At 39.0% G+C, this 19,041-nt stretch overlaps 1 protein-coding gene across 1 annotated transcript in view; it reads right to left on the reverse strand.

The window, feature by feature from the left end:
- GYS2 (glycogen synthase 2) overlaps positions 1-18,636 on the reverse strand; it is a 61,429-nt gene extending 42,793 nt beyond the window's left edge. Inside the window, exons 1-4 of the mRNA XM_004390631.3 lie at positions 18,300-18,636; positions 8,040-8,221; positions 4,408-4,599; positions 2,180-2,362 (exon numbers count right to left, since the gene is read on the reverse strand). Coding sequence (XP_004390688.1) covers positions 2,180-2,362; positions 4,408-4,599; positions 8,040-8,221; positions 18,300-18,420 — 678 coding nt within the window. The 5' untranslated portion in view covers positions 18,421-18,636. The remainder of the gene's footprint in view (positions 1-2,179; positions 2,363-4,407; positions 4,600-8,039; positions 8,222-18,299) is intronic.
- Positions 18,637-19,041: the final 405 nt, after the last annotated feature.

Below are 19,041 nucleotides of genomic sequence, written 5' to 3' on the forward strand. Positions count from 1 at the left end.
GGGGAAGCCAGCACAACTTGTACAAGGAAAGGTCATGGAAGCTCCACAGACACATCCAAACTCCCTGAGGGACCCAATTGCTGGGCGGAGTGCAGTGGGGACCATGGTCTTGGGGAACATCTAGCTCAATTGTCATAACATAGCTTATAAAGTAAATGTTCTACATTCTACTTTGGTGAGTAGCATCTAGGGTCTTAAAAACATTTGAGCTGCCATTCTAAGATACTCCACTGGTCTCACTCCTTCGGGAGCACGGGAGAATAAAGAACACAAGATACAAGGGGAAGGTTAGTCCAAAGGACTAATGGACCACAACTACCATGGCCTCCACCAAACTGAGTCCAGTACAACCAGATGGTGCCTGGCTACCACCACTGACTGCTCTGACAGGGATCACAACAGAGGGTCCAGGACAGAACTGGAGAAAAACGTAGAACAAATTCTAACTCACAAAAAAAGACCAGACTCACTGGCCTGACAGAGACTGGAGAAATCCCAAAAGTATGGCCCCTGGACACCCTTTCAGGTCAGTAATGAAGTCACTCCCGAGGTTCACCATTCAGCCAAAGTTTAGACAGCCCCATAAAAACATAACGAGACTAAAGGGGCACAACATTCCAGGGACAAGGACTAGAAGGCAGGAGGAGACATGAAAGCTGGTAATAGGGAATCCAAGGTCGAGAAGGGACAGTGCTGACATGTTGTGGGGTGGTTAACCATTTTCATAAAACAATATGTGTATGAACTGTTTAATGAGAAACTATTTGTTCTGTAAACCTTCATCTAAAGTACAATAAAAAGTGCATTCTAAAAAAAGCAAGCAAGAAAATCTAATGCATATTACTAGTTATTTTTATTGTTATTATAGAATATTCTTAAGTATTCTGAAGGAAAAACTGTTTTATATACCTCTCTAATATTTTATCTTTCAAAAAAATTAAAGTCAGCTGTTCTCCAAGAAACATGGTTGTTGAGCTTATCACAGATCACTAGTTTGTCTTTATTCACCTACCATAACCACACGCAGTTAAGAATCTGAATTCTTTCATGTTTTTATTCTAAATGTGCATCTTATGTTTGCAAGCTGACCTTTAGGTTAGGTGGCCCTTTTTATAGCAAAGGACTTCTTATTCTTCTACAAATGTTAAAGTTTGTCGGAAAAAACTTTCTTACACTCTGAGTATATTTGAGGCAGTAGTATTACCTCTCCACTACTATATCTGAGTATTAGTTATGTATTACAGACACACATACACATTATATTGTTTCACAGAATCCTAGAATCTCTTAAAGTCTGGAGACTTTTGAAACTAACATTCCATTTCCTAGTTTTACTGATAGTGAAACTAAATTTCAGAATGCTAAATCATTATTGATTTGAGTAGCAATATAGGTACCAAATCTGCAAAGCTCATGAATCTGTTGTGCTCAAAATGCTTTGCTGATATTATTGACATGATGATATAAAAGATATATGCATATTAATTAAATTTAACTGATGGGAAAATAGAAGAATGAAGTCTAAATTGAATGATATTAAGTCATGGAATTGGATACTCCCCTATGATGAGCAAATATAACTGTTCGGTTACCAAGAATCCTCATCCCTGTTTTCAGTAACTTCTATCTTACTTGACCGCACAAAACCTCCTCCTACAGCTACGTATTACAGTTACAGGAGAAACTGACATATAGACCTAGAATGTGGCTTCCAATCAGTTATTCACTTGGAGGATAGAGAGGAAATTAGGCTCATAGTACAAGTTTATATGCCTAGAATCCTTGTTTTCCACCTTCCACTCAGAGGTGTGTGTGGATCGAGGGTCTTGACAACATTTGCCAAGCTTCAAGGGTAGAACAGGAGCCCAATCGTATGTCCACAGCATTTTGTTCTCATCCTCTGTATTCTTCCCTTTTGCTCCCCAGGTAAGGATCTATTGCTGCAAAGGACAGAAATCATGCTTCTCACCTCTAACCTCTAATTTACTGACTCTCAACAAAGTTAAACTATATGATCTCTCTGTACCCCAGGGGAAGCTTTGTCATGAATATTGATTAATTAAAAGGGCATTTCTGCCATCTGGCTGGCAGATGAAAGGTAAAGATCAATACTTCATTCTTCAGCTTCAAGAATCAGAAAGAAAGGCTGGTTGCGGGGGAGGGAAGAAGGACTATTTACCTTATCAAGACGGTTGTAGAAATCAGTGTTTGCTGCACATAGATACCTCCCGAGCAGAGTGGCGTGGGTAGTAAATATTGTGGCAATAGGAAGTTTCCGGGCTCGGGAAAGGATCAGTCCAGTTCCGGCCTGCCATTCATGGAATTGGGCAATGACGTGTTTATCATCGGCATGATCTGTCACCTATATCAAGAAAAAAATTTTTTTTTAGAAAAGTTGTTGGTAATGCTTGACCTTGCTAATTGCCCATAGCATAAGAAAAGTTATAATGCCTGTACATTTTATTAAAATTTAAAGGGGTCTAAATATTAAACATGCCTATTTAGCAAGCGAAAAATGTTTTATAGGATTCAGTGACATGTTTCTAAAGCCCAGATATTTTATGTATTATTCTCTCTTCTAGCGAGGAATCATTTATTTTTGTATCCACAGATGGGCCTCAAAGAGTAAATGCTCAGTAGGCATTCAATACATGTTTGATGAATGGATAATGAATTGTCATCAACAATAATACACTTGAAGATACCACTTAACTGCTGAATCAATAGATTCTACCTACTTCCAAGCTTCTTTTTAAGTGAACAATAAATGTCTTTATGTTTTAGGTCAATCTTAGTTAGGTTTTCTGTTCTTTGCATTCAAAACGCCAATAATACATTATTATTTTAAGAACATAATTGAAGTAGGGACAAAAAGATTAATAACTTGCTAGCAATTTAGTAACATGCTGAAGACTCATGTCTAATTTCACTAGGCCAAACCAGGCTGGCCACCAGTCTCTTTACCTTAAAGTTATCTTGTTTCACCCTTACAAAAAATTAATGTTCCCACTTCACCCTCCTTTTGAGTTGTCAGTTTCCTTAACATTGACAAGTTCAGTAGCATTGATAATGTAAAACACCTGCATTCAAGAAGCCTAAATGGATGATTGGTGAGTTTGGAGAGTTAACACAGGACAATGGTTCTCAAACTTTATCCTGCATCAGAATCATCTGGAAGGCTTGGTAAACACTGGTATCTGTGATTCCATCCCCAGATAATGTAATTCAATTGTTCTGGGTGGTGGGCTGGGGACAAGAATTTGCATCTATAACAAGTTCCCAGGTGATGCTGATGCTGCTGGCCCAGAAAACCACTCTGAGAACTAATGACTTATGCTAAGAACTTGTTCTTCAAAGAGTTCCCCACAGCTATTAATGGTTACATGGAACCAGAGCAGCAAAGAGATGGCAGCAGAAACAAGGATTTCCCAACAGCCCTGGATTCTTTTCAGTGTCTCTAGTTACCCTTTAAACTGAAGGAAATCTCAACTTCCAGAACTGCTTTTCGTTCTGTTAACAGAAAGGATGACAGCAAACACACATGCGTGTTTGCATAAGCATGCACGCGCACACACACACACACAATCACGTGCGCCCTGCTTGGTGGTTGGCCTCACCCTTGGGACAGTGACTCCGTGAGGCAAGGTACGGAGGAAGAGTTGTTTCCACTAACTGGCACTAGAATGAAGGAGCCCTGGTGGTGCAGTGGTTAAAGCGTTCGACTGCTAACCATGAGGTCGATGGTTCCAACCCACCAACCCACCAGCTGCTATGCAGAGAAAGACATGGCTATCTGCTTCTGTAAAGATTTATAGCCTTGGGAACCTTCTAGGGTGGCTATGAGTCAGAATCGCCTCAGTGGCACCTAAGAACAGCAAAATGAGATTGCATATCTGTCGTTAGGCCAGACTCTGCCAGCATTCCCACTCTTCTCCTACTGCCACCAACTACGAGGCACCGGGTCTGTCCATATGCCCCTGCACTTCAGGCAGCCTTTTATGGCCACTGAAATCTGACTTTCTCAGTAAAAATGATTGGTCAAGGGGAACACACCCCTGACATACAGTTCTGTGATTTGTCTGTAGACCACACCCCTGCTTTGCTAGGGGTGCTCCTCCTGCGCCATCTGATTTGTAGGCTAGGTACAATCATCTTGAGGTAATGGTTCTAAAGAAATTCTATTACCATGCCTTGAGGAGTTAAGAAAGTGTAGGCTTGGCTCATTTAACAATTCCTGATGCTTTTGTTAGGATACTGAATATTTTCAGATTTCTTTAAAATGTTATCAGGACAATCAATAACAGCATCATCTCAAAATTTTCCTAATCTAAAGATCATGAGGGTGGTTACTAGGCACTGAATGTAGTTACACTGCTCTTCTGTTTATGACTATCCCGTAAACTGTACCTCTTTTAAGAACCAGGCAGTTAAAGATCCGAATATCAGCATGTCATTGGCTTCTCGGTCATGATAAGGGATGCCAACACTGCACGCTTCCCAGAGGTCACCCTTCCATCTATCCAGATTCCAAGCCGAATAGCTGATGTCAAAGAGCACCACGTAAGGACTCCCTTCTATTAACCATCTTCCAAAATGCACCTGCCGTAAACAGAATGCAGAGCCATGTTGCAATACCAAGTAACACAAGTGAGGAAAATGTATTTGTACTTAAGGGTATGAACTATATTTAGAACTCAATAGCAGATAAACATGCTACATAGAAAGTCTTAATGATAGTCCAAATCATCTGATGTTTGAGAGTGAAGATAGAATAGGCCTGCGTCCATTCATCTAGATTCACCAAGTTCTGGCTCTTCATTAAATTGGATCATTTAAAAACAAAGTATCTAGATCCTGTGACCTCTGTTCTTCTGTTCCTCATTACCCCCTTGTGACCTGGATATAAAATTTAATATTATGTTCTCTGCTTTTAAGATAGAGTTATTAGATGAAATGCTCTGTATATGTAACAATCTGTCAGCAGATATATGAAATATGGGAAATGCTAGCCTCTAGCATAGAGTGATAGTGCTTATTAATATTTACCTTATGTCAGGCTTAAATGAAATATAATGTATATAAAACCAAAAAACCAAACCCATTGCTGTCCAGTCGATTCTAACTCATAGTGACCCTATAGGACAGAGTAGAACTGCCCCATAGGGTTTCCAAGGATTGGCTGGTGAATTCAAACAGCCAACCTTTTGGGTAGCAGCCAAGCTCTTAACCACTGTGCTACCAGGGCTCCATAATGTATGCAAAGCACCCAATTATTTTGCTTTCTATATAGAAGATAAGGAACCCTGGTGACGCAGTGGTTAAAGTGCTTGGCTGTTAACCGAAAGGTTCGAACCTACCAGATGCTCTGCAGGAGAAAGATGTGGCAGTTTGCTTCTATAAAGATTATACCCTCAGAAACCCTATGTGGCAGTTCTACTGTGTTCTGTAGGGTCACTATGAGTCAAAATCAATTCAACTTGATGGCAATAGGTTTGGGTTTTGGTTTTTATATAGAAGGTGGAGTCTTGGTTGCTCAGTGGTGAAGAGCTTGGCTGCTAACCAAAAGGTCAGCAGTTCAAATCCACCAGTCACTGCTTGGAAAATCTATGAGGCAGTTCTACTCTGTCCTGTAGGGTCACTATGAGTTGAAATCATGGTTTTGGGTATATAGAAGATACTCAGTATATGAAAGAAAGAAAAAGTATCATTAGGAAAGACCAAGAGGTAGAATAGGACATCAGGCTTGGTAAAATAGAGGGTCAGCTAAAAAGAGGGAAACCCTTAAAGAGATTGCCATTAATTAAACCTTTCTCCCGGTTACCTCCACAGTGCCACCTTGCCCAATTGCACAAATGCTGAAATAAACCAACACAGGATCTCCAGCTATTCAACTTCCTGCCGCTTTACTCAGATTGCTGATTGCTGCTGGAGAGTCAGAAAGTCATGTATATTTGTACCACTAAAAATTCATGACTATATCTCAAAGATGTCTACACACTCTTTTACATATTCCCTGAACACTTCTTCAGAACCTCTTCCTTCAAATTCTCTCAGTTTAACATATGCCACCTCACTTTCATCCAGTAAACAGTTGCTGTCAAGTTGATTCCAACTCATGGTGATCCCATGTATGTCATAGAGTTTTCAATGGCTGATTTTTTGGAAGTAGATCGCCAGGCCTTTTTTCAAAGAGACCTCTGGGTGGATTTGAAACTACAACCTTTCGGTTAGCAACCAAGTGGTTTAACTGTTTGCACCACCCAAGGGCTCCCCTCATTCTTATATGATGATCTAAATTCCTACTTCAGTAAGATCATCAAAGCCATTTGGTAAGGCCATTCTAAACTCCTTATCTATTTGCACTCATCCTTTACTTCCTGTTTGAGTGAAAGGGGTAAAGAGTAATCCTTTCAATAGTACTTTGGATCTTGTTCCCTCCTCCATTCTCAGAGATTTTGTCTCTTCAATCATCCATTACTTTTTTTTTTTTTTAACTTTATCTTTTTTTTATTGTACTTCAGGTGAAGGCTTACAGAACAAATAGTTTCTCATGAAACAGAAGTACACATGTTGTTTTATGACATTGGTTAACAACCCCACAGCATATCAACCGTCTAACTTCTCAACTTTTTTTCTTTTTTGGTGAAAATACACATAGCCAAAGATACAACATTTCAAAAATTTCTACATGCACAGTTCAGTGACATTGACTATGCTCTTCCAATTGTGCTGTTATTCTCACTCATCCATTTCTTTTGAACTTTCAAACCCTCCCTTTTAGGACCCTGCCAGATCTATCCTTCAACATGTAAACTTACTTAGATCTCACCTGTATTAAAAAATAATAATAATAACAATTCTCAAAACTGCATAACTCTCCAGCTACTGTATTATTTTTCCCTTTTGTAGAAAAATCTCAGACACAACTTCTATGTTCTTTTTCTCATCTCTCATTCCTCAACCCACTACAGTCAGATTTAACCTCCCCTTCTCCTCTGAAACTGTACTTAGAGAGGTCACCAATGACCTGAATATAGCCAAATCCAATTGTCCCTCGTTCAATCTTTTGTTGACTTAGTCCCTCCTTCATACTTGAAACTCTCTCCTTCTATGATTTAACATCACTATTTGGAGTTGACTTGATGGCTATGAGTTTGGTTTATTCCTACTGAGGCTATAACAAATCACCACAAACTTTGTTGCTTAAAATAACGCAAGTTTATTATCTTAAAGGCATGGAGATCAGAAGTCTGAAATGGGTCTTATGGGCTAAAATCAAGGTGTTGAAAGAGCTGCATTCCTTCTGTAAACTCTAGGGAAGAACATGGTTCCTTGCTTTTTCCAGCTTCTAGAGGCCACCTATAATTCTCCTCTTGTGGCCCCTTCCACCATCTTCAAAGTACATCACTCCACTCCAGCCTCTGCTTCCATTGCTACATCTCCTCTCTGACTCTCATTCTACTACCTCCTTCATATAAGGGACCTCCTGAATAATCCAGGGTAAACTCGCTAGCTCATAATCCTTAGTTTAATCAGTCTTCCAAGTCCCTTTTGCCAAATAAAACATTCACAGCTTCCAGAGATTAGAAGTTGAACATCCTTGGTTCTACATCACTACTTTGCTTCTACATTTGCAGTCTCAGGCTTCTTTTGGTGTAGGTACTCTAGGATGTTGGCATTCTCCAAGGTTTGCCCAAAACTTCTGCTCTTACTCCATAATCTCCCACTTAATAATGTTATCAACATCCATGATTTCAATACAATTTAGATGTATATGACTTCCCCAAATACATCTCTATCCTGTACCTTCTGCTGAGCTCCAAACTCATTATCCTACTAGACATATCCCCTTGATTTTTACAAGATGCCTCAAATGCTACCATTTAAAACCAAATTCATCATCTTTCTCACAAGTCTGCTCCTCCACCCTAAGTAGGTGAACAGTCTTCTCTTGTTGTGAGTTTATGTAAATCGCAGTCTGTTTTCCCCTAACAGTTGACTAAAAGTTGCCCAGAGAAGTGTTGATGGGTATCCTTTACCTGGCATCCGTGCTTGTTCATTGTGTCCACTGCTCTTCTAACAGTCTCATTTAGAGGTTCGCACGGTTCCACCTGAGTCTTCATATTATGCTCAAAATACGGACCTATTAGGAAATAATTGTCTCCCCATTCTTCTGCTGTTGTCTTGGCCTTTGTCTGAATCACAGTATAGATGCCACCAACTGTTAAAAAAAGAAAAGTTTCCATTAACATTTGGGTTAATAATTCATTCCATTTATTTCAAGTGATGAAGGGATATAAATGTGTTCCCATTTTTAAGCTAACATTTAGGATCCACCTAGCACAAGAGTTTAACTTTCTAAAAGAATAATATTAAACTGTTTTTTAAGGGACACTAACAAATGGTTGATATTTGGTCCAATTAAACACATAACTTTAAACCCCTTTTGGCTGCATGTCATAGAGCAGCAGGTTAGTAACAGCAGAGAAGTACAAACATTTCATGAAAATCTGAAGATATGATTGGGATAAAGCAGTATGTGGCTTAAAGCTCCATTCACATTGCAGTGTCAAAGTTGGGACAAATAGCCATTTTCATGACACATGCCCTCGGCAGCAGTAGTCACACTTTGCCCCAACTACAGTGGTCCAAGAAAGGGCTAGGACATGTCCAAGTAACAGAAGCTACTGAAATTATGAGCAAGTCCCCCCAGTCAAACAGCCACTCCTCAACTAAGGCAAAAAGCAAGGTACATATGGACGATGGAAAGGAGTTGATAGATTTTGAGGGAAGATGCTTGGCCCAATCCTGATGTCAAACATAATGACACAAACACAAATTTTCATACTCATATGGTGATATGGATTGAGTTGTGTCCCCTAAAATATACGTTAACTCCCAACCCCTGTACCAGGAGCCCTGGTGGCACAGTGGTAAAAGTGCTCAGCTGCTAACCAAAAGGTCAGTGGTTCGAACCCACCAGCCACTCCATGGGAGAATGATGTGGCAGTCTGCTTCCTTAGAGATTTACAGTCTTGGAAACTCTATGGGGCAGTTCTACTCTGTGCTAAAGTGTTGCTATGAGTCAGAATCAACTTTATGGCAGTGGGTTTGGTTTGAGTTTGGTAACCCCTGTACCTGTGAATCTGACCCTGTTTAGAATAGAATCTTGTCTGAGTGGTGTCTTATAAAAAAGGGAAAACAGACAAGGACAGCCACACATACTGGGGGGAGACACAATGAGGATTCATCTACAAGCGAAGGAATGCTAAGGAACGTTTGAGATCGCCAGAAGCTGAAAGAGACAAGCAATGATCTTCTCCTAGAGCTGACAGAGCATAGCCCTACTGAGGAAGATTTGTTCCCCTACTGAGGAAGCCCTGAATTTAGACTTCTAGCCTCCAAAAGGAACTCTGGTGCTGCATTGGTTAACTGCTCAACTGCTAACCAAAAGATTGGCTGTTTGAACCCACCCAGCAGCTCTGTGGGAGAAAAGACCTGGTGATCTGCTCCCATAAAGATTGTTGTTGTTGTTGTTAGGTACCTTCCAGTCGGTTCCAACTCACAGCAACCCTATGTACAACAGAACGAAACGCTGCCCGGTTCTGCACCATCCTCACAATCGTTGCTGTATTTGGTCTCACTGTTGAAGCCACTGTGTCAATCCATCTCATTGAGGGTCTTCCTTTCTTCTGCTGACCCTCTGCTTTTTAGCAAGCATGATGTCCTTCTCCAGAGACTGATCCTTTCTGATAACATGCCCAAATTACGTGCGACAAAGTCTCACCATCCTTGCTTCTAAGGAGCATTCCAGCTGTACTCTTCCAAGACAGATTTGTTCATTCTACTGGTCGTTCATGATGTAGTCAATATTCTTCCCCAGCACCGTAATTCAAAGGCATCAATTCTTCTTAGGTCTTCCTTATTCATTGTCCAGCTTTCGCATGCATATGAGGTGAGTGAAAATTCTATGACTTGGGTCAGGTGTACCTTAGTCCTCAAAGTAACGTCTTTGCTTTTTAACACTTTAAAAAGGTCTTTTGCAGCAGATTTGCCCCATGCAATACATCATTTGATCTCTTGGCTGCTGCTTCCATGGCCGTTGATTGTGGACCCAAGTAAAATGAAATTCTTGACAACTTCAGTTTTTTCTCTGTTTATCATGATGTTGCTTATTGGTCTAGTTGTGAGGATTTTTGTTTTCTTTATGTTGAGGTGTAATCCATACTGAAGGCTGTGGTCTTTGATCTTCATCAGTAAGTGCTTCAAGTCCTCTTTGCTTTCAGCAAGCCGTAAAGATTATAGCCTAGAAAACCCTAATGCAGATATTGGCACCAACTTTCAACTCAGTTTCATTACTTGAATACTGAGAAGGAATTTTCTTCTCACTTTGCATTACTGTTTTCTTTTTAAATAAAATATTCCAGTTCCTCAGGATATAGGGTATGATAGCTACTGTAGCTCTTACATTTCTTATTTCTATAACTTAGACTTCAAATAATAAATGGTTACCAATCAATGACCAAAAGGTAGAATTTTATCTTCGAATTTTTCTTCAAACCTGAGCCACTCAAAAGTACTTTTTGGAATATTGTCTTTGGAGAAGTGAGACACAAAAGACAAATGTTGATACTGCTATATGATACTAATAAGGTTCATTAATTTATGAAAGAATTCCCCTAAGACCTACAACAGCTAATGTAGCTTTCAAAGTGTCAGTATTACATGAAATTAGTTTATATATGAGCCTACATAAAGTAATTGTCCTTAACAACTTCATCTTTAAGAAAAGACTTTTTTATTCTTTCTAAAAGAAATTTAAACAGTGACTTAAGGAATATCTAATAATGACACTGTCAATCACAGATCAGATGGCAAGAGATGAGGTTAGCACGGAACACAAAAAGAAGATCTGCAAAACCTACAAGTAGATGTTTCCAGACCAGACCAGAACAGACGTGATTCACTTAACCTTCAACAATGACTCCATGTCTAATTAATTGATGTCAACATCAAGTACATCTAAGCATTTCCCCAAATTCCAGAAAATGTTATGACTTGTTCAAAACTATTTGTTCAGGAAAAACAAACTTAGAGAAACAGTTTGCAAGGGCAACTAAAAAGAGGAAATTTTCTTTAAAGTGTGAAAGTCATATCTTAGCATGATATTAAAATATATATAAGCTTTATTCAAAACCAGTGAGTCCACAAAAATGCAAAATATTTAAATAATTGCTTCTGTTCTGTAGATTATTTCTTTCATTTTCCTCTAATCAGAAGGAATATCTTATGGGTTTCTGATGGAACACATTTTTTTTTATTTAATTTTTTTTCCTTTTTTAAATTTAATTTAATTAATTTTGTTGTTGTTGTTGAGAACTTACACAGCAAAACATACTCCAACAGTTCCTACATGTACAATTCAAGGACATTGATTACATTCTTTGAGTTGTGCAATCATTCTCACTCTCCTTTTCTGAGTTGTTCCTCCCCTGTTGACATAAACTCACTGCTCCCTAAGGTTCCTAGCTAATCTTTTGAGTTGCTGTTGTCAATTTGATCCCATTTAGTTCTTAAAAGAGAATAATGCTAAAGGCAGAAATTTTTTACCAGTTAAACTAAATTATTATTTGATTTTAATGAGTCTTCAGGGGATATTTTTGGTTTAAGGTTTAAAGATTATCTCAGCGCAATAGTTTCAGGGGTTTATCCAGCCTCTATGGCTCCAGTAAGTCTAGAGTCCATGAAAATTTGAAATTATGTTATGCATTTTCCCCCTTTTGACTGGAATTCTGCTATAGAATCCTTGATCAAAATGTTCAGTAATGGTAGCTGGGCACCATCCAGTTCTGGTCTCATGGCAAAGGTAGCAGTTGTTCACAGAGGCAATTAGCCACACATTCCATATACTCCTCCTATTCCTGACTCTCGTTCTTTCTCTGTTGTTCCAATTGAATAGAGACGAATTGTTGTGATGGCATACATTTATTAAATGCTTTACTCACATTTTTATTCTTGAAAACTCTTATTTGCATTTTTGTGTCTTACTCAGAGATCTTAGAACATCCTTGTTTGTTAGATTATGTGTTTCAAATTTAAATGAGCTTAGGTGAATGTAAACATGTTTTTATTTGCTAATGGACATAACAGAGGAGAAAATTCTTTATTTGAAAAAACAAATATTTACATTTGGGAATTGAAATGCAAAGATAAACATAGCTAATTAATTTACTACTTTTTTTTCCCTAGATAAGACCTTCAGACTTGATATGGGTCATCGCTAACAGCAACAACAAACAGCCTTAGAGTGTTTATAAATACTATGGCTATGCTCTTTCGGTATATTAGGAACAAAAACACAAAATTTGAAAACAAAAGTCCCATATTGGCTGAGGCCTGACAGTAAATGGATGTTATTATTTTTCCTCCCAGACCAGACTCCTCCCTTTACAGATATCCTGTGGGGAGGTCTCTTGCTGCTATTTGATATGCTCAAACAACATTTAAGCCTCTTCCTGTCTTCCCCATATTCATATGCTAACCAGTTTCCCATGGTTTTTGCTCTGTTTATTTACCACGTTTCACCTTAGACTTCTCTTAGCCTGCTCGAGTATAGGTGAGTACCACGGCACAGAGATAGCTTCAAACATGGAGTATAAACAAAAGTGGTTTAGCAACACGTATTTCTTAATGAATTATTGTTTTCCCACAGTGTAGGTCACTGAATTTGAACTTACCCGGCGTTTTCAAACACGTACTCTGTACTTTATTGATCTATATTTTTCCTGAAACAAGATGGGAGCTATCTTTACTGTGAGGACAGAGTATCAGGCCTTTCATAAGAAAGAAAAGATGAGCTATCATGAAAAAATATCAATGAGGTCATTAAGACCCTACGTTTTCATCCAGAAACACTGCTGAGATTTTTAAAATTAGGACTCCAAAGTGCATGGTATAGACACCAGGCAAAAGAAGGCATTGCATACATAAAAAACTGGGAGACTCATTTACTATTTTTAAAGGCCTAAAAGTTACAGAATTTGGAAGTCATACCACTGCTTCAGTATGCATGGCTACTAATCTACCCCTCTGATTCCAAGACACAGTGGCAGAAGCAAGGGAAGTCATTCTACAGTTAGAAAATCATTCGCTGAGGCAGCAGGTCTGGTAGGGAAGAAGTGCTACTGGCAACAATGGTCAATAAACGTCTGTGTGTCTGGCACTTTCCTGGGCCTCTGCTTCAAATTAAAGCAGCTGCAGTCTCTGGCAATTTAAGGTGATACTCCCACTTAGCACAAGACCACGCCCACACCCCACCCTGATTCTTCCCACAATGGCAGCTCCAAATGTTTTATACAGGAGGGGTTTAGGCATGACAATCTGGATAAAAAGGAAATCTTGAAGTTATGTGTGCAGCAAGCACAGCTTTTACATAGATTGTGTGCTTCACGTGGTATGGCTTGGGGTGCCATTAACAGGGCTGCTACATATCCCCACCAGGCAAAGAAACCTCAACCCCCAGTTACTGTGTCAATGGTCCACTTAAGGCTCGGCCGCTAACCCAGAGATTGGAGGCTGGAACCCACCCAGTGGCTCTGAGGGAGAAAGTCTTCGTGATCTGCTGCCATAAAGATTACAGCCAAGAAAACCCCGCGGGGTAGTCCTACTCTTTCACATGGGTTCACTGTGAGTTGGAATTGACTTGATGGCACCTAACAATAGTAACAAGATCACCCATAGATTGAAGTCACCCTTATCAATATCTTTCTTTCCCCCTTTCTTCTTACATGGTAAAAAAAATATATCAAAGAATTACTCAAAGTGAAAGCTAGTATGATGATGGCTGACCCCAACTCTCTCATTTTATGAATGAATTTTATGAAGAAATAAAAATAAAAAGCTAACACCTGCAGTGTTTATTAAATGTTAGGCACTATACTAAGTAATTTACAACTGGCATTTCTTTTAATTTTCATAGCACAGGTAGATATTTATTATTATCTTTACATTACTGAGGAGCCCTGGTGGCACAGTGGTTAAGAGTTCAGGCTGTTAACCAAAGGGTTGGCAGTTCAAATCTACCAGCTGCTCCTTGGAAACCCTGTGGGGCAGTTCTACTCTGTTCTGTAGGGTCGCTATGAGTCGGAATGGACTCCACGGCAATGAGTTTGGGTTTTTGGTTTTACATTATTGTTGAGGAAGCTGAGACACAGACAGGCTATATGATGGGTCCAACATCATACAAGTAGTGGTGGGATTGGGATTCCAACCCATGCAGTCTGAGTCCAGAGCTTACAGGCTGTAGATAGCATAGTTGTCAGTCATTGTACGGAACAGCACATTGATGGATATTTGGAATTGGTGGATGGGAAGGAAGGAGGAGGAAAGCACATAGTATCACAAAAAGGTAAACATCATTAGGTCTTGGGGAAGGTAGAATCCTTTCTATTCTGCTCTTGGGAAACCATTTACAAAATAACAGAGGAAACAGCTTTTTTATTTTGGCTTTAGGCACCAATTGCCACAGGGTCAATTCCAGCTCATAGTGACCTGGTGTATGGCAGAGTAGAACTATGCTCCATAGGGTTTTCAGTGTCTGTTTGTTTTGGAAGTAGATTGCCACATCTTTTGTCCAAGGTGCCTCTCGGTAGACTTGAACTGCCAACGTTTCAGTTAGCAGCAGAGTGTGTGTTAACCGTTTGCACCACCGAGGGCTCTCGGTACTTCTGGGTTAACAAAAAGGAACCCTGTGGCTTAGGGAACCTTGGAGCAGTAGTGCTGACATCAATCATAAAGGGCTTTGGAAATTTGATAAATATCAGAAGTATCACAGACTCCTTTAACTTCACTTATATCAAAAGTACACCTTTAACACTCCTGCCTCAGAATAGTGGACTTAAAATTATAATCAGTTTCTACCATACCATTTTAACTATTGTTTCCTTCGTTCTTCCATATACCCTTTGTACCATGTCACTCTGACCTAAGGTGTCCAGTTTGAGGAGGGAGCAGTATGCTGGCTTAGGGCTAAACCAAATAGTTTTTAGTATATTCTAAGGGGGAAACATCTGTTTAGGGACTGTATTTCAGAAGTGTTTGCATCTGTTAAATTAGCACTCATGATTTGTGATAATAGTCATTAAACTATTTTTAATGACCCTAAATCTCCTCATTAAGATAATCAGTCCATACTTTACAATATTGTGGGCAAGTCTGTGCATAGGAAAAAATTGTAGTGTGTCCCGTGCAAAGGAGAAAGACAAACTCTTTCTTGGTTCTTGACATTTGGGCAACACTCTCCAACCTGAGAACTGCCATCTAGCTGGTCCATTGCTTTCTTACTTTCCTGTCCCCCTACTAGTAGCAGTGCTTTTTGAAAAACATAAATCTGACCATTTAGCACTTTCTACTATTTAGAACTACAGTGGCTTCCCATTGCTCATATATTGAAGATAAAACCCCTTAAGGCCATTAGTACTCACCATAACCTTCACAACCTAGTCCTTGCTGTCTCTCTCTTCCCGTCTTGTAACCCTCTGTTTTCTCGTCTCCAGTCTTCATTCAGATCTTTGAGCAGAGTACACTTTCTCACTTCTGCATCTTAGCATATTCAGTTCCCTCATTTGGGACACTGTCTCTCCTTATCGACTCCTCTGTCATCTTTACCCAACAACTATTCATCCTTGAAGCATCAGCTCAAAGGTCTCTTTCTCAGAGAAGTTCTCCCCAAACCCCAAACTGGGTTTAGAAATTCTCACTCTTACTGTGTAGTCTCAAAGCACCTGTTTCCTTATTCCCACCCCTGTGACATTTGACTATCATTGTGTGTTCAATGCCTATCTTCCTTGCAAGTTTTCCAATTCTGGGAGATTAGGAATCAATTCTAGATTGTGCCCAATAGGCACTTAATGAATCTTTATTGAACAGTAAATGGATGAGTGAATAAAGTAATAAGATTCAAGGTTAATGAACAACCAGAAAAGGTTATTTTGAGGTCTGAGAATTAACATTGAATAATTTAATTGTGACTCCCTCATTTGATATATTTTACACATTTCCATTGTTCATTGGCAAAATTTTGGCAGGGATGGATGTTTTTCCTCTCTAAAAAATCTTTTGTTTTATTGAATATGAATACATTTCCTGTTTGCCACAAAACATCATAAAATGGCTGGAGTATATTACATTCATTTCATTCTTGAAGAAACTGACATTTAGGAGGCTAAAGGATTTTTAAAAGTCTTGGAAATCCATGACCTTTGACTGCAAGTTCCGTCTTCTTTCATCTATTGGACATTTGCTTAGACAATGGCGGTTTTGATGTTTAATTCTGATGTCGCAGTAAAATAGAACTAGACTTAGAGGAAACCAATTCTGCCATTTGCTTGGTCTCTTAATTCCTCTAGGCGTCTATGAAAGGGAGGAGCTGGATCCATCATCTCTAAGATGCTTCTTATCACTGTGATGCACTGGAGTGAAGTAAAAGTTCAAAGTAAATTTGAAAAACAAACAATAGCGGCAATGTATTGTTGAGGATGAACACAATTATTGTCCACCTATATAAAAATCTCTAACAAAATCAGCCTGTGATAAATATGAAAATAAAGATATATTGAGGATGACGTCAACTTGGGTAAATCACATTGTGGATCCCCTCTCCACAGAAAATTCCCTTCTTCTTGCAGGGGGCCAATTGAAAATAAATACCAAAGGCAGCTTAGAACATGAAAAATAATTGTATTCTTTCATGTATTCATTCCTTAGTCAAAAAGTATGCAGTGAGCATTTTCTATGTGTCAGGCACTGCTCTAGGCCCTGGGACCAGCATCCAGGTCACCAAGATGTAAGATCCCTGGTACTTGGTTTTCAACCATGTGCTCCCAGCACCCAGGAAACAATGCTCATTAATGTTAGTTAAAGGAAGAAAAAGAAGGAAGGAAAGGGGTTCTGCTTGGGGTCTGGAACTTGTGCAGAGGTCTTACGTAGTGATTACTGGCGCTGAGGAATCTCAGGTGTTCCCCCACCCCCACCCCTTACCAAGCATTTTCCTTGCATTACTGCCCAATCTGTGGAGAAGGTCAATTTTAAGTCAAAGCCTGGGATTCACATGGGATAGGGTTGGCTTTGTTCCCAGGAACTTTGGGCAGAAAATATTTAAAAACCTTGTAACTGGAAAAAGGACATTACAAAAAGCTATTAGTAAAAACACTTCACTCTCCATAATATGGCTTCTCTCCTCTTTGCTTCCTCCCCTCTAAACTATGAAGACTGTGCTTCGTTCTCTTACAAGCTTTCTGTGCATTTCTGCATAAGCTTATGAATTTATGAATCCATGCAAATGAGAACTTTGAACAGTTACTATAGGTGAAAAGCAGAACAGGTGTCTCTTATTTCAAGGTTGTGCTGGTTCTAAATAGCCAGAGGGAGGAAGTAATACATTACATTCATGTTCTCATTTCAGATCCTTTAAATTATGCAGGTTATCACCACTATTTACTCATCAACCACTTCATCTGGTCCCTCATGATCGTGAAGAACTCAATTTCAAAACCATTCATTTTTCTTTGCTAATATTTTTATCATTCCATAAGGAATTATTTTTTATAATTTTAAAGATGTCTTATTATGAAAATCATTTAAGTTACAATTCTTTACCTTGTCTTTTCAAGTCCAGCACAAATCAAGTTTTACCTTATTAGGAAATTGTTTTAACAATTTGATTTCTTTTCTTAGTTTTTAATTCCTATGGATGCATCGCATCGAAGAGAAAAAAATACTTTGATTCTTCTTAACAGGAGCACAATATTATGTAGTCTAAATAGATTCTAAGTTACAACTTTAAGTCCAAGCTCATCTTAAATTTTTAGAAACATTACCAAATATTTTATATAATCATTAATAGCATATGGAGTTAAAGTTTCTAATTCGTCCTATACTGTTTCTTGCTAAAATAAAGTACTTGATTATGCTTTTTGCTGAGAAAAATAATAAAAAAAGGAAATGCTTACTTTTTATTCCTGTTTTATTGTAACACCAATTTAAAATTTTATTGTAAATTCACATTCCCCGGCAACAACTACCATTTTCAATTTTCTCTGTGTTCAACATATACCTACAGCTAAGTCTTCATTGCATGCTGAAATAGACAAAATGAAATGGAATCTAAACTTACATTCCAACAGATGTTTGAATACTTTCCCCACTCACTGGCAATTCACTATCACTTGAGAGTCACCTGTGAAATCCTAAACTACATTCTTCAGAAATTTGGTAAACAGAACCTTAGGAATGGTACAAACCTTTATTGGTCACTTCCCAAGAAACTTCAAAGAGCAGAAAATCCTCCACAGGAAGTTCTTCAACTTCCCACCGAGGAAGCCCGCTCACGGATGTCACAGATAGGGATCGGCCCCGGAGCATTCTTCTTCCAGTCCTCTGAAATGGCTTGATTCCTTGTTTCAGTTAACTGTAATCCCAGGAGGAGTGTGCTTAGACACTTCTGGTAGGTGCTAGGCTTTGGTAGCTTCACTTGTAGGAGTGGTAAGCAGGGTGGAATCTTATGTGTTTCCCAGAGAACTCCTGGTTGAAGGAGGAATTCCCAGCTCCTCTACAGTCTTTCTGGGCAGATTAAGTGAGACAGTACCCCTAATCACCTATCCACCCAAACAACTCGGAACAATCACATGTAATATTCTCCAGTTCAGGGTTTAGGCAAGCACCTCCTTGGCTGGTGGAATCTGCATAGACCAAGCATCATACGAGTTCAGCCCTTTAGCCCTTGTCCTTTTGGCTAAACTGCTAAACTCACATAGTCACGCCTGTTTCATCATTTTCAAAGTGATCCAATATTAGCAATTCTCCTCTTAAAGTTTGCAGACAGTTTTAGGTTAGTATATGTAGAACTGATTGGAGCACATTTCTGTGCTTTGAATTTCTTTACGTTTCCTAAGTGTTCTTTTAGCCCTAGTTTTAAAGCTTTTAAAAAGATTCTGTTTATTTTTATCCACGTTTACACATTGACTTTTGATAATAGGCATAGAT

This window comes from Trichechus manatus, unplaced genomic scaffold (assembly GCF_000243295.1).
Source record: "Trichechus manatus latirostris isolate Lorelei unplaced genomic scaffold, TriManLat1.0 scaffold00313, whole genome shotgun sequence".
Taxonomy (NCBI): Eukaryota; Metazoa; Chordata; class Mammalia; order Sirenia; family Trichechidae; genus Trichechus; species Trichechus manatus.